Raw genomic sequence first — 16,621 nt, forward strand, 5'->3', positions numbered from 1 at the left:
GCCTATAGAAGCAATAAGGCTTGTGACCCTCTAAAACAATTTCATGCAACATCTATACTCCGCAGTTATTTTACTCCAAATAATTTTAATGCCTACTTTGACATTCCATTTATATAACTTGTGAAATCATACTCGCAGTAAAATATTATTTCTCTGATCATTCTATCAATAGGTGGTATATTCTCATGAGATAGATCAAGGAAACGTCTCAAATGAGAGTTATAAAAGTTTGTTTTTAAAGTAAAGAACGGTAGCACCATTTAGTATTTCAAATGTCTAAACCAAGAGCCTTAACATCTCCCCCCCCCCCCCCCAATGTTCTACTGCAGCTGGTTTATACTCTACACCAAAACCCATTTCCTGTCAGACATGCACTTCAAAGAACTACAGCACTTCCTTTAACGTATATGTACATAGTGTGCTGTTTTGTTAAGTACTGCATTAACTTGGTTCACAGTTAAGCTGCTTTAAAAAAAATTGGCTTCATAAAGTGTATGGATAAGACAATTATTGTGGTAAATACAATGTAAAACAATCTATGGTGGTCACTCCAACGTATGTTGCAGCTGGGTGCATACATATGCAAACCAAAGATACAATAAAACTTCCGGTTTCAGAGTAGCAGCCGCCGTGTTAGTCTGTATCCGCAAAAAGAACAGGAGTACTTGTGGCACCTTAGAGACTAACAAATTTATTTGAGCATAAGCTTTCGTGGGCTACAGCTCACTTCATCGGATGCATGTGATCCGATGAAGTGGGCTGTAGCCCATGAAAGCTTATGCTCAAATAAATTTGTTAGTCTCTAAGGTGCCACAAATACTCCTGTTCTTTTTTTAATAGAACTTCCCTTCGCAAAGGCAGCTGTTGAAGCCTCTGTGTTTGGGTTTTCATATACCACATTTATCATGCATGCAAAGAGGTAATGAATGGTATGCAGCAGGCAAATAATATTAAATAATAACGGTTCTCATAAAAACCAGTTATCTTCAAATCTATACTAAAGCAACAAACTACATATATTTCCACTTACAACAGGTACAAAAAGCAAATATCAAACTTTAATTAGACTTTACATGGGTTGTTAAATGAAAATGCAACTCTAAGGTCAACAGCTTTAGGGAAAACAACAATTTATTATAGTCTAGTGAAAATAAGATAATCTGCCAGGAATTTTAAATTGTATTTATTCTAGCCTAGATGATCAAACAAACATCCCTAATGTGAAAGCCCCTGGAAACAAGAGACTAGGAAACTGATAGTTTATGTAATAAACCATATGGACATTTCTGCAACACTGAAGTGGAAATATTATGAGCACTAGTAAACAGCTGAACATCAAGCATAATCTTGTTTATGTAATGAAGTATGAATTGAAATTAAAGTAAGATACTGCAGTTTAATTACAGTTCACTGGAATATACCTCCATGGGTCTTGAACAGATGATTCACAAGCAAAAACTTAAGTATATCTTTTATAAAACATTTAACTTTGGCAAGACTGCATTTGTTCTGAGGCTGGAAAAAGATGCTTTACACAAACTGTAGCACTGCTGAACAAAATCTGCAGGTTTTATTAAGTTTTCAGGTGCAAATACTTTAAAGTAAGTTAAAGTGTTTGAAGCAAAGACTGCAGTTTTTTTATATCTCAAGTATGCACTTACATTACAATTAATAAAAAAGCGACAAATACTGAAGAAAAGTTTACCTTCTGCAACACCCCAAGGATATTGCCTTCCTCTGACTCTCTTGCCATTGACTTCAATGATAGTATTACTACCTACCACAGCAAGAGGTAAACGGTCCTAAAAGATACAAAAAAGTATGATTTTTCAATACCAATGTGTCTTCTGCCTAAAGATATTGAAATAAAGCATAAGTATAAACTTGATACAAAACAAAGTGGAGTTTTATTATTCTGTAATCCAGCTCACCAAAAGTTCAGGGAAGCTTGTACTATTACTGATATGTACCAGTTACAGGAGATTTATCCAACTTTGAAATTCTCTGTATTCTGATTGGTCTGTAAATCTGATACCGTGATTTTATAGATCATATAGCATGCAACCCCATGTACTGATTAACAAGGGTTGTCAGCCAGTCTGAGTACAGGGTTTTGATCACTGGTTATTTCTCAACCTTTACAGTGATTATGTAATTCACTAGTCTTAATGGCTACTATAATGTTTGCTTTGACTGAATCTTGTACTCATAACTTTCGAATTGATTGTGATAAAAAATGGCTGCCTTGGCTGATACAGAACTCAAATTTACATAAAAGAAAAGCTGTCAATTAGTTGAAAGCAATATTTTACAAAGTTAACCCCATCTCTCTCCTACCTCTATTCTGCTTTTCAGTGTATAGGCTAGCAAGGCTCATCACCAGATCAATTCCTATATCTGTTTGTGTTTATCCTGGGAGAATCCTAGGTCTTCCCCATTCCAATTCTTTTCAATACACAATGCAAACAAAAATATTACATCTTTTCTAGGAAGAAGAACCTTGTTAAACCATTGGGAATAAAAAGAAATATAGCTGGGGAAATGGACTGAGGGAAACAAAATATGATGGAATGCAGTATGAGAGAAGGACCAAGGGTTTTTCAATTGTTTAAAAGTTTGAGCTTTTCGCACTTTGAGGGTGCTTCTATTTAACTCTGTAATAAGCGTACCCTGTGCTGTTGCACACCTATGCTTTGGGCCTCCAAGTTTATTCCTTATTTAAAAAAACAAAAAAACAAAAAAAAAACCCTACCAATTATTCTACAGCACTGGTTCAAAACACAAGAGTGTTACTGAAGTGTTCTTGACCACTGATTAATATTTTTAAATAAGGGATTTAGCACAGGATATTGTTACTACATTCAACAGGAAATGCTTTTAAATAAATTATTTGTATTATGGCAGCACTCAGGAACCCCAAACAAGGTTCAAGGACCCACTATGCTACACACAGTACAGACAAGATAGAATACAGCCATTGTTCCAGAGTTCACAAATGGACATCAAACAGGTAGATGAAACAAACAATGGAGATGGATTGGAAGGATAAGGAGGTAATAAACTCTCATAAAAGAGTTAATTAAATGTATATTGACTATAGTTTTTATTCTAAAATTTACTTTTAAGTAGGGTTGTTGATTAATCGCAGTTAACTCACGTGATTAACTCAAAAAAATTAATCGCGATTAAAAAAATTACTCACAATGAATCAGTTTTAATCACACTGTTAAAGAATAGAATACCAATTGAAATTTAAATAAATATTTTGAATGTTTTTCTACATTTTCAAATATATTGATTTCAATTACACCAAAGAATACAAAGTGTACAGTGCTCACTTTATATTATTTTTATTAAAATATTTGCACTGTAAAAATTAAACAGTATTTTTCAATTCACCCCATAAAAATACTGTAGTGCAATCTCTTTATTGTGAAAGGGCAAATGTAAATTTTTTTGTTACATAACTGCACTTAAAAATAAAACAATGTAAAACTTTAGAGCCTACACGTCCACTTAGTCCTGCTTCTTGTTCAGCCAATCGCTAAGACAAACAAGTTTGTTTACATTTCCATGCTGATGATGCTTGATAAAAAAATAATGCATTAATTACATTTGTGACTGAACTTTTTGGGGGTATGTCTCCTGCTCTGTGTTTTACCAGCATTCTGCCATATATTTCATGTTATAGCAGTCTTTGATGATTCTGTATTCAGATATCATCATCATTCAGAACAACCCAGCATGTTGTTCATTTCAAGAACACTTTCACTGCAGATTAGAAATCTCACATTGGTACCTTCTTTGCATTTTGTCAAAAGATAGCTACAGCACTTCACCCAAGATTTAAGAATCAGAAGTGCCTTCCAAAATCTGAGAGGGATGAGGTGTGGAGCATGCTTTCAGAAGTCTTAAAAGAGCAACAGTCCTATGCGGAAACTACAGAACCCAAACCACCAAAATAGAAAAATCAACCTTCTGCTGGTGGCATCTGACTCGGACGAAGAAAATGAACATGTGTCAGTCTGCACCACTTTGTATCATGAGCATGGACGCATGTCCTCTGGAATGGTGGTTGAAGCATGAAGGGACATACGAATCTTTAGCGCATTTGGCATGTCAATTTCTTGCGACACCGGCTATGACAATGCCATGAGAATGCCTGTTGTCACTTTCAGGTGACATTGTAAACAAGAAGCGGGTAGCATTGTCTCCTGCACACGTAAACTAACTTGTTTGAGCGATTGGCTGAACAAGAAGTAGGACTGAGTGGACATGTAGGCTCTAAAGTTTTACATTGTTTTGTTTTTGAATGCAGTTATTTTTGTGCATAATTCTAAATTTGTAAGTTCAACTTTCATTATAAAGAGATTGCACTACAGTACTTGTATTAAGTGAATTGAAAAATACTATTTTATTTTTACAGTGCAAATATTTATAATAAATAAAGTGAGCACTGTACACTTTGTATTCTGTGTTGAAATTGAAATCAATATATTTGAAAATGTAGAAAACATCCAAAAAATTTTAAATAAATGGTATTCTATTATAGTTTAAAAGCAATTATTTTTTAAAAATCACTTGACAGCCCTACTTTTAAACGAAGAGTTAGATTATTCAAAAGCTCATTAAAACGATCTCCAAAAAAGGTCATTAATTCCAACAACAAAATTGCCATCTGCAGGCTTGAATGAAGTTTCTAGTGTGGTCTATTTTGGGGGGGGGGGGGGGGGGGGGGATGGGGGCCTGAGTTTAGTGGCCTGCTAAGCAAGGGTAAGAGCTTCCTAACAAGGCTCTAGCCAGATCATCCTTCGATCCCTACTACCTTTAGCATCCCTTGACAAGGGGGTGGGGCTAATTTAGGGAGAACAGGGGTCTAAAAAGCCAGCTCGCAAGCAGAGGAGCTAGCAAACAGGAGCAGCAAACAGGGGAGTTCAGTGAGAGAGTGTTCTCCAGGTGAAGGAGGAGTGATTATGTGACCCTTGGGGTGAGTTCGTTGTGTGCTTGCTTGCCATATGCCTGCTTGATTGAAGTTTATAGTTTGGTCTGTGTGCTGAGCCTAGGCTGAGAGCTTCCTTAGAAGTTTCTAGCCTGCCATTCTTTTATATTTAGAATCCCTTGACAAGGGGGCAGGGCTTACTCAGGGAAAATGAGGGTTTAAAAAGCCAGCTTGTAATTGACCAGATGAGCTAGTGAACAGGGGACTTTTGTGAGAGAGTTTAGAGAGGGAGTGCGAGAACCAGAGACACCTAATAAATATTCTCTAACTTAGGCCAATAACCAGCCCACACAAAAAAATATACACACAGAGAATAAACAAAACCCTGCACGATTAAAAATAATGCAGGCAGAAGTCGAGTAATTGAGTCGGGGGCTATCCAGTATATTGCACTGAATGCAGCATGTATGTTTACCTGCCTTCTGGACAGGTGGCATGTTTGTGCATTTGGTGCAAGCAACTCATGGCCCTCAGAGACAGAGTACAGGCTCTTGAAACCAGAGTGACTGAACTGAAGGCACAGAGAGACAAAGTGGTACACAGACGAGACTTTCCGGGACACAGTAGAACAGTCCCATCCCAGACTGACAACCCTTATGCTGTTGAGGAGGATGAAAGTCTTGAGGAAGGAGAACATCAAGCTGGAGTGGAGAGAAATGATCCCATAGTTGGAACCCTTCTTCCAGATGATGTCATGGCATCCTCTCGCACTGAGGATACCTGTCCAGGGGAGGGGGACCCCCGTTATTAGGAAGAGACAGGCAATAGTAATGGGGGATTTGATTATTGTAAACATAGTTGGGTTTATGATGACCAGGAGAAATGCATGGTGAATTGCCTGATGAGTGTGAAGGTTATAGATCTCAAGACATTTAGATACACTTGTGTGCAGTGCTGGGGAGGAGCTGGTGGTCATGGTACATGTAGGTACCAATGACATAGGGAAATTTAAACTACCACTTATGTCAGCAAAATTTATGTGGCTCAGAGGTGTGAATATTCCACCACTCTGAGCAACATAAATTATGCTGGCATAAGCACTAATGTGCACAGCACTATGTCAGTGGGAGAGCTGCTCCTGCAGACAGAGCTACTGTCACCCACTGAGGGTGGATTATGTTGACAGGAGGGCTCTCTCCTATCAGCACAGAGCAGCTACACAAGAGATCTTACAGCAGTGCAGCTGCATCAGTTCAGCTGTGACACTGTAAGCTCTCTAGTGTAGCCATAGCCTTAGGCTGCTAGATGAGTTATTAAAATCCAGGACTTCCTTGGTAGCAGTCTCTGAAACGCTTTCAGATCTACACACAGTCATTTAGACAGGCTGAACTGCAAGGTCTCAATGAGCGGATGAGATTATGGTGTGCAGAGGAGAGATTTAGGTTTATTAGGACCTGGGGAACCTTTTGCGAAAGGAGGAGCCTACATAGGAAAGATGGGCTACACCTAAACCACCACAGAACCAGATTGCTGGCATGTAAAATGTAAGAGGTCACAGAGGCGTTTTTAAACTAAGGGCAGGGGGAAAGATCACAGGTGCAGAGGAGCATGTGGTTCAGACAGACACATCCCGTAGTGGAGGATTTATTAAAGGGGATACTCTATATTCTAATAAAGAGGAGAGGATATAACTTGGTAAATACAGGTAGGAACTGAAGAGAAGCAGTCAAACAAAGAAGTCCCATTCCATCACATCACATAAAGGCAGACAACTAAATACTGACAAATTTATAAATGCTATGGTTGAAGTCTAAATACTAAGATGAGTGAACTTGAGTGCCTGGTATTAAATGAGAATATTGATATAACAGGCAACACAGAAACTTGGTGCAATGATGATAACCAATGGGACACAGTAATACCGGGCTACAAAATACATAGGAATGGCAGAGTAGGTTGGGAAGTGGCAGTATATGTGAAAGTCAGCAGAGTAAATATCTTAATTGAATCAAACACTATCACAGAATTTCTATGGATAGAAATTCCATGATTGAATAAGAAGAGTATAGTAGTAGGAATATACTACCAGTAACTATACTAGTGACTGTGAAATGCACAGGGAAATTAGAGAGGCTACAAAAACAGAAAACCTAACAATAATGGTGACTTTCAACCATCCCCATGTTGTCTGAGAACATGTTGGCTCAGGATGGGATGCAGAGATAAAATTCCTAGACACCATTAATGACAGCTTCTTGGAGCAGCTAGTCTTGGGAGCCCTCAAAAAGGGTAAGATCTTCCCTCTCCCCTATGATGAAAGGAAATTATCTATTGGTGAACAGTATGTTGCAAAATGATCTACCTTTATCTTTTTAACCAGCTTATTTTCTTCTTCATCATCTGTTTCTGGAAATTCGTATATTTTAATTTTGTGCTCTTGGATTTCTTTCATAATCTAAAAGTGAAAACATTATGTTACTAACAGTCAAACAATCAGTAAAATTATTACTGAAGCATGCATTATTTACTTGCTGTCACCTGGTCATTCTACTCCCTCCGTTTGGCATTGGGGAATTCTCTGCTTTTTAAACTGACTTTTGCAATGAAGTTAATGCCTCAGATGATTGCTAGTGTACGTGAAAGATAGGTGAAATATACTCAGAAAATCCACCAATAATCTAATTTTTGGAAACTTGTCTGAAATTTAACCGTGGAATTTTCCATTTATTGCACATAATCTAAATAACCTGTTCTTTCAATAAAACTTTCTTCACAAAAGTTTGAATGATTTTCAAGCATAGTTAAATAATACAAGTTCCTACTGTAGTTACTGTTGTCACTCCTACTTCTGTTCACCTCCAGCTCAGCTGAATTGGCACTGCTTGAAGCAGTGTCACCTGCCTGTCCCTCTCAGCAGAATTTGTGACAGGTGGACTGACTCCAGTGGCAAGCACAGAACAAAAATGAAAATGTTAGTGAAAATTTAAGAGCAGCTGAGTGTCTTAAAAATTAAGACTCTCACTGTCCTAATTTCTAAATTACCTATTTGAAAGTTATTTTTAATAAATCTGATTTCAGTTGTCCAGAATTTTGGAATAGGAAAGCGCTATAACATTTAAAAACAGACATTGCTGTGGCTAGAGGATGTAGTGTTTTGTATATAATTTTGCAGCTTGAGAGAGGTTTCTAGTATGCAACTCTAGTGCAAGGTTTTATTTTCAAGAGACTGATTTAGGAAAAAAATTGAAGAATGGCAACAAAAATATACAACATATTAAACAAGCTGCATACTTATTAACAATAAGCAACAACATTCTGCCACCTTCCTCCTATCTTTGTACATGAAGTTCTACATGACAGAAATATCTCAAAATGGAATTCATGTCCGCTCTCCCATGGAGAGTGGGAATGGCATTCCCTTTATAGTCCCAAACCCAATTTTTTACCATGCGGTCTACCTATTTTATTAAAATTGTCTTTTCAGAAGCTGGATCCTCTAGAAACTTGCACTAGAAACAGTACAAAAAAAATTAATTTGCCTCTTCACTTTCCCACTCCTCCCACTCCCCTCAAAAGAACAAATTATGCCACTGCGATGATTCACCCTGTAGCCACCGAGGAGATGAATCTTAAGCCTATTCTACAAATCTAATACACGAGAACAATTTTGCAGCCACACCTATATCACAACAATATCACTATCTTTAAAATTTAAATACTGGAGTTCTGATAAGCAGCTTCAGATTAAGTGTCACATATAACGTCCTTTAGCTAGCTACTTGCTCCTCTTTAGTCTTGATGGTTTCATGCACTTAATTTGTTAACATTTCCATATAACCAATGAGACTGGTAAAACAGGCATTTCACACTTTGTTCTATAACTATCTCAACTTTGAAAGCTCCTTTTCATGTTTTCACTGTTAAAGACACAAATTCAGTACACATATTTCACTCATCAAGAATCCTACAGCACTTTTAATATTTCTCCCCCAAGGATAAGATCGTTCCACCAATATATTCAAAACTAGTGATATGTGTTACTCAGTTTTGCAGCTTTGAGGTACTGCTTTGAGGTTTAATCTTAACTGTATGAAAAATTAAAATTAATTAACTGCATGGAAACCAAAGCACTAAATCAGGATATGTTGTAAATATATATTAATCTTTCAACTCACCTGTTTTTTAAATTGTTGGCATTCCTCAGGTGTAAGTGTGTCTGCTTTGGCAATAAGTGGAATGATATTGACTTTTTCATGCAGGCGCTTCATAAACTCAATATCCAAAGGCTTAAGTCTGAAAAACAGCATTAGGGTCTTGTAATTTAATTCTTTAAGCACTGAACATTAGATCCCCTAAAAAAATATGCTCTGTTTTCCACAGCATTTATCAAACTTAAGAACATAAGAACAGCTGTACTGGGTCAGACTTAAGGTCCATCTAGCCCAGTATCCTGTCTTTCGACAGTGGCCAATGCAAGGTGCTGCAGAGGGAACGAACAGAACAGGTAATCATCAAATGATCCATCCCCCATTCTTTTGGGAACTCCCCTCCTTGAGGAAAATTCAATCAATTATATCCACTTCAACTCTCATGTCATGTTTAAGGCTAACCTCTTTAAACGTACAGCTCATATGCACCTGACAGGCAGTCCTGCCCGCACTTTGGAAATGCTGACTTACTGGAAGTAAAATGGATGAGTGCACTTGTTACTGCACAAGTCTCTAACAGTAGCAATAGCATATTGTTCACTTTAATGATTTGATGCTTGAAAGTAGGTTCTGGAGACAAGAAGGTGGAATACCACTGCACATTTATATAAATGAGTAATGTGGGCTATAGGTTTCTTGATAATGCTACAGAAGAGTGATTAACTGGAGCATGAACTCCAGGTCTCTCAGTTTTAAAGTGTTCAATTTTATTCTTTACAAAATAATTTTCAAGTTATTTCTTCTGACAGACTGAGAAGCCAAAGCACTGACTAAAATAAAAAGCAAGCTTCTTGACATAGCACTACCAAAGATCTTCAGACGTGACCTTCAGAAATATCCTTGTTTATCCAAGCCTGGGCCCCTCAAACAGGGAGACCACCAACTATGATTATGTAATGTGGATAAGTATCCACCAGGATGATATCAAATTCATTTTTATTTGTTTCTCCATGCCTGATAGTAAGATCACTATCGAGATTACAATCATAGAAAGATGATCTTGTTAGTGATGGAGATGTGAACCATGTCTGAAGTGTCCTAACTTTGTCTAGCATTTCTGTCTGTTCAGCGTAAAGCAGTTCGGTTGTACGAAAGCTCCAAGTTTTTCCCCAGAGCCCTAAAAATTGGCAGTCTCCCTACACTTTATTCTCATGCATTCTTTCCTATTTTAATTATGGCAGGAATTTATTAATACCACCCACCATTCTTTAAACCAAGAGCCCTAAATAATCTAAATACTCTGAAACTTCTTAAATGTTGCCTACCATCGCGATGCACAATTAGATAATTTGTTGGATAGTCCTAAAGCTTCCATCAATCCTGTGAAACAACCCAACGTTCCCAATACAGTTTGTTGTGAAAGCACTTAAGTGTTTTGAACCACCATAATGTGAGAAAAATTCAGATGCAGCTGACCCGTGAAGCAGCTAACCTTGTTAAGCACACTTTTTCAACTTCCTAACCCTTGAGATTATGACTCTCCATGCAGTAAATCAGCCTTTGTGGTTGCCACATCTCAAAAAAAGATATATTGGAATTGGGAAAGGTTCAGAAAAAGCAACAAAAATGATTAGGGGTATGGAACAGCTTCCATATTAGGAGAGATTAATAAGTCTAGGACTTTTCAGCTTGGAAAAGAGATGACTAAGGGGGGATATGATAGAGGTCTATAAAATCACGACGGGTGTGGAGAAAGTAAATAAGGAACTATTATTTATTCCTTCTCATAACACAAGAACAAGGAGTCACCAAATGAAATTAATAGGCAGCAGGTTTAAAACAAACAAAGGGAAGTATTTCTTCACACAATGCACAGTCAACCTGTGGAACTCTTTGCCAGAGAATGTTGTGAAGGCCAAGACCATAAAAGGGTTCAAAAAAGAACTAAATAAATTCATGGATAGGGTCCACCAACGGCTATTAGCCAAGATGGGCAGGGATGGTGTTCCTAGCCTCTGTTTGCTAGAAGCTCAGAATGGGCGACGGGATAGATCACTTGATGATTACCTGTTCATTCCCTCTGGTGTTGGCCACTGTCAGAAGACAGGATACTGAGCTAGATGGACCTATCAAGAACATGGTCTGAAAAGAAAGCCAATTTCCTATCTCTATACAGATGCCCCCCGACTTATGCAATCGTTCTGTTCCGGAAAGCCTTGCGTAACTCGAATTTTGTGTAAGTTGGAAACGTATACCCATATATTATGCAAAATTTTCCGCAACTCCAAAATCCTATTTCTGGTTTATGGAATTTTTTCCGTAAATGCGAAAAAATTTGCGTAACCTGGGGAGCGTCTGTACAAATAAACTTCATGGTGCAGCAGTTTCTCATGGACCTGACCTCCATTCAGAACTTGTCAAGACCACCCCATAGTCTAAGGCAGTGGTTCCCAAACTTTTCAGGGTCACGCCCTCCCTACGCTTGTCCGACCCTCCCCCACCGAAGCTGGAGTCAAGGGCAGGGGGCACGGCTCTCCTGGAGGATAGGTGGGAGAACATGGACAGGGTTAAGGGGGGAGAGGCTGGGGCCAGAGCTGGGGTCAGGTCTGGGGCCAGGGCTAGGAACAGAACTGTGGCCAGGGGCTGGGAGCGGGGGCAGAGCCTCAACCGGGCCGCAATCAGGGGCCAAGGCTGGGAGTGGGGATGGTTATGGAGCTGGTTAGGGGCCAAGGCTGGGGCCGGGTGCAGAGCTGGGGCCACGGCCAGAGCAGAGCTGGGAGCAGAGAGGGGCTGGGTTGTGCTCCCTCCCTGCCCCCCACGGGGGCTAGCCCAGGCCCCGCCACCCCACCAAAATGTTCCTCCATGCTGCCCATAGTTTGGGGACCTCTGGTGTAAGGGCTAAGTTTGATAAGAGAGCAACGGAAGTGAATCTATCTCCCCTTCCCCAAGAGATACCTAGCAGTGCTGTCAACCCCCTTTAGGCTAGAGAAAAATAGCTCAAATTCAGAGTCTGTTCTCTTGCCTGCCAATAATGATAACACTAGGCCACCTGAATAGTTCTCTCCTCTTATTTATTTGGAACAGAGTACAAATTGCAAGGTTAAATTAAAATGTACTCTAATGTTTCCCAATTTAAACTGAAACTGACCTATATTTAATTCAATACTCTGAAAAGAACGAAGAACTTTGAGTGTCAAATGTCAACAGTACAGTGGCACATTCTTCACCTAAATGATTGTTCGATAAAGTAGAATACCAATTTGGGTATCAATAGGGAATAAAGTTTGTTACTTTCATTTATTTCTTACATTCTGTGCTTGATATTCTAATATTTTAAATGTAAGATGTATTTGACAAATATAGAGGTGAGGCATTATGACAAAACACCTAGACCTCCAAGACTAATACACCAAGACTAATACTCTAAGATTGTATCTTGGAAACATGCTGCTCTGATTTATAACATGTACAGATATGACTTCAATAAAAAGCTACATTATAAAAAAAGTTTATACTGGGATTAGATCAAGCCACTGTCAACAGATTTGACTTTGTTTATATTTATACTAACCTCTCATTTAAATTTCTCCCCCACACTTGAATTTAGTACAGGACTGTTCAGGACAGATTGTCAGAACTGGAAAATTAGTGTTATACACTGAATGGATACTACATTAGCAAGGGCGACACAAGCTTCCGCTTCCACCAAAATAACCCAATCCTGGTCTAGAGGACAAACCCTAGGGCTGAGAATTCTGTTCAGCTTCCATGCTGATTAAATTATCTGAAGGGCCAAGACAATTAACAAGACTGGCAATTGCATGAAGAGTTCACCGTGAGTGGATTTATTCAGTTTATTTCACTTAAGCAGCTGGGAAACTGGATTCAAATCAGCAAAAGGCTGTGTACATTTCAACTCATCTTGTACTTTTAAAATCTATGAGAAATAGAAATTGTTTGTTCCCATGGACAAATGCTGGAATCTCATTTATTCGGTGCTATCGAACCCAGACGGGCTGGCAAAGGCTAAAAATTTTTAAAATACTACATGCACCTGAATTTCTTTAAATAATATTTATAAGGATTTAAAGCTGTAATCCAATAAACTCTCGTGGAAAGGTACTTAGCACTAGCTACTGCATATGTGGAATTAAGTGTTAGCTTTTCAACTATAGTTAAAAAAATCAAAACTTCCATTAAGCATCAAAAACAATGCATATTAGTTTGTTAAGAAAAATCACAAACATGGCGATGTGAGCCCATTTTAGCATGTCCAGGCCAAAAGCTTCAAAATTTAACACAAAACTGAGGGGAAAATATACTGAAGCAGAGAGGTATTTCACAATGTCATCGGCTGTTGTAAACAGAAATACTGGAGCTAACAGCCTCAAATAAAAAGGGAGTGGATAATTCCAGGGAGTTTTCCATGAGAGATCCAATCCTGGAACTCAATCCCAATTCTGGGTGACTACTACACCCCAGTTTGTTAATCTACTGGGCATGCCATCGGGTTCACTTAATTTCTCAAGCTATTGCTGAGGGTGTGCGTGGTCTTCAGGTGAAAGGAGCTTGGTGTCCCTGTGTTTATTTTTCAGCAGTTGGGGCAGTCTTTCTGGATTTAATGTGATTATTTTTCATGTACATACAAGTGCTAACACTTCAATTCCATTTTTATTTAATGAAAATACTTAAGAATTTTAAAACCAAGAGAGCAAAGAAAAGATACCTGCTCTACACATATTTTTACCCATTGTAAATGGAGTTTTGTTTTATTCAGAATAGACAGACAGATTTGTTTCACTTGACAATGACAATTATATAGGCCACAGTGAGCCCAGGAAACAAGATCAGACCATGTAACACCATAAAAAACAGGTAGGAAGTGAGTAATATTCTTTACAGACAAAGCAATATCCTTAAAATAAATAAAAAAAGGGGAAAAAATAGTAAATAGACCTCAGTCAATTTATATTCCCTGTGTACACTTAAGTCTTCTTGATTCAGTTGGTATTTTGGGGCAGTGTCAGATTCTGGGGTGCAATCCAGACCAGTGAGGGGCTGTGTCACTCCCTGCCCTGTAACCATGGGTACCTCACAATGCTTTGCTATTGGAGCTTCCAATCTAAGCTACTCACAACCAGCCTGCCAGTATGCAGGTCACACCCTGAGTATCTGTGTGCTAGACAGCACTGGTTCAGGAGCTCTGATCCCAGCAGCCTATCTACAGCCCTACCCTGGCTTCCACTAGCCTTGGTTTACTACTTTGCAGGGTGACCCTTGCTTTCCATTTCTAGTTTAAAATACAAATGTAACAAGCAGAGAAAGTCACTCACAAATTAATCAAAGTTGTAATACCACAATAAATTGCTGTACACCTCCAATTTCAGATTAACATGGCCCAAGATCAAGTACTTCAAAAGTGCAATTTTCTCTCTCCCCCAGTAGAGAGAAGTCTGACCAAGTTAAAAGTGAGATGGAGTGGATGAAAGTTTGCATAATAGTGAAATCTGTGAATTAAAGTAGAATTTCAGTATCAGGAGTTTTCAACTCACTGAACAAAAGCCATGCTAAGTCCCAGTATGAATTTATGGCAAATATGAACCACTTGAATATATAGGTACATTTCCCCTCCCTTTTGAGTTATCATTTGAGTTCAAAAAGAAAGTTGAAAATTTGTTGGCTGAGTTCTGGGAGCATCTTCTACAGTTAAAATTTTTAATAAATTGTGTGATAATACATACAGAAATGGCATTAGGGGAATGAAAAACATACAAATGTTCACAAAATGGGATAAACTGACAATTTTTTTCTTGGTAACTAATCTTATTTCTTGGTATTCTGATTTATTACAAGTCTGGTTTGTTAGTGTTTGACAAGCCAAATTAAATTACCCCATGAAATTAAACAGCCTGCAGTCTATAAATTGAATAATCCTGACTTGGAATTTTGCATATTTTAGGAATGCCAAAGTTTGAAAGTGCATTTGAGATAGAATTGGGGGGAAAACGCACATTAAAATATTAAGATACTAACCCATGTCCTGAAGGAGCAATGAAGTATAAACAACACTGCACCCTATTATCTGGCATCTGACGTCGATTCACACGAGATTCTGCATTCAGGTAGTCTTCAAACTTACTGTCAATGTAATCAATAACAGGCTGCCAACTACAGAGTGTACATAAATAAAAACCTGTAAGACCAGTTATACATATCGCATATGCATTAAACATCAATTTCTGAGATACACATACTGTTTATCTGTTTTCAGCAAAGTTAGTGTATGTACAGTATTGCTAGCGTATCTAGTTTAAAAATACTGAGATACTTAAATGTAGGAGGAGAGATGGACAAATTATATTCTAAACCACTTTAAAATAACAGAACTCTACTTTTAACTTGAATGTTAGCCAATGCATTCCTAAATCCTAGAAAACTTAGATTAATTTATAGTCAACAGAATTTCAAACTGTAATGATGTGCATTGCAAGTAAATATAAATTGTTAGTACAATATAAACTAAAATACTCTAAGGAGTGCACAAAGTAAAAGGGAAAGAATAAAGGATTAAATATTTTAAAGGACCATTCAACTCTTAAAAAAAGACAAATAGCACCATAGCTTTAAGACAACAGTCCACATGTCCACTGAAAAGCCCTTTAAACACATCTATCCACTGTAATAGTATTAAACTGAACACTTATGAACAGTAACTAAAGGAATACTCTTTACAGGATGTCAAAGGATTCTAATCCTGTGACATCATAGAAATAATTAGTTTCAGCTTCCTGGGAGCATTGATAACGCACAAAAGGCTGAAGATTCTGTTCACATTCGAGCTAGTTAGAGAGAAGCTGAAAGCATTTTAATCAAATTAAAATGGCAATAGGCAACCCAGCTTTTAAAATAAAATTTCTGGCTAATCGAGAAATTGACAATACAAATGTATAAAAGTTTAAAGAAGTAAACCTTATGATTTAAAAGAAAAATTGGCATCTTTAAAATGAGTTTGGATACTAAATGATCACAAGGACAATATTATTCAAATTTACTTTGGGAGATCATAAAGTAATTTCTTACCAATTGCTATTATCCACTGCATCTCCAAATCCTGGTGTGTCAACTATTGTGAGTAGTAACTGAACACCACCTTCTTTGATTAAAACTTTTGACTGTTCAACCTATAAGATTAAAAGGATTTAAATTCTCATATAGTAGTTATAATACAACAATGATTTTAAGTCACTTATTTCAATGCAAAAAACCCACAGACTCATTGTGTCTAGATAACCATTAGAATACAAAGTATACATCAACAATTATAGACTTGAGGAATTTTACAGTTCAAAATGGAAGCTGCAAAGACTCATTCTGTCTGTCATCTGACTTTTTATTTAAGCTTTAAGACAAAGTGAGGAAAATTGGATACTATCAATGTTAGAAAATCTATTTGTAAAGTATGTGAAGAGGAGCTTAATATTTTCACTAGCCGATAGCATTATCCAATATTTTTATTGGTTGGCAGCATTATTTT

The 16,621-nt window shown here is 37.7% G+C and overlaps 1 protein-coding gene across 1 annotated transcript in view; it reads right to left on the reverse strand.

Moving 5' to 3' along the window:
- SEPTIN7 (septin 7) overlaps positions 1-16,621 on the reverse strand; it is a 106,827-nt gene that overhangs the window by 24,459 nt on the left and 65,747 nt on the right. The window contains exons 3-7 of the mRNA XM_065400019.1: positions 16,168-16,268; positions 15,121-15,255; positions 9,115-9,232; positions 7,302-7,394; positions 1,706-1,802 (exon numbers count right to left, since the gene is read on the reverse strand). Coding sequence (XP_065256091.1) covers positions 1,706-1,802; positions 7,302-7,394; positions 9,115-9,232; positions 15,121-15,255; positions 16,168-16,268 — 544 coding nt within the window. The remainder of the gene's footprint in view (positions 1-1,705; positions 1,803-7,301; positions 7,395-9,114; positions 9,233-15,120; positions 15,256-16,167; positions 16,269-16,621) is intronic.

Source organism: Emys orbicularis, chromosome 2 (assembly GCF_028017835.1).
Source record: "Emys orbicularis isolate rEmyOrb1 chromosome 2, rEmyOrb1.hap1, whole genome shotgun sequence".
Taxonomy (NCBI): domain Eukaryota; kingdom Metazoa; phylum Chordata; order Testudines; family Emydidae; genus Emys; species Emys orbicularis.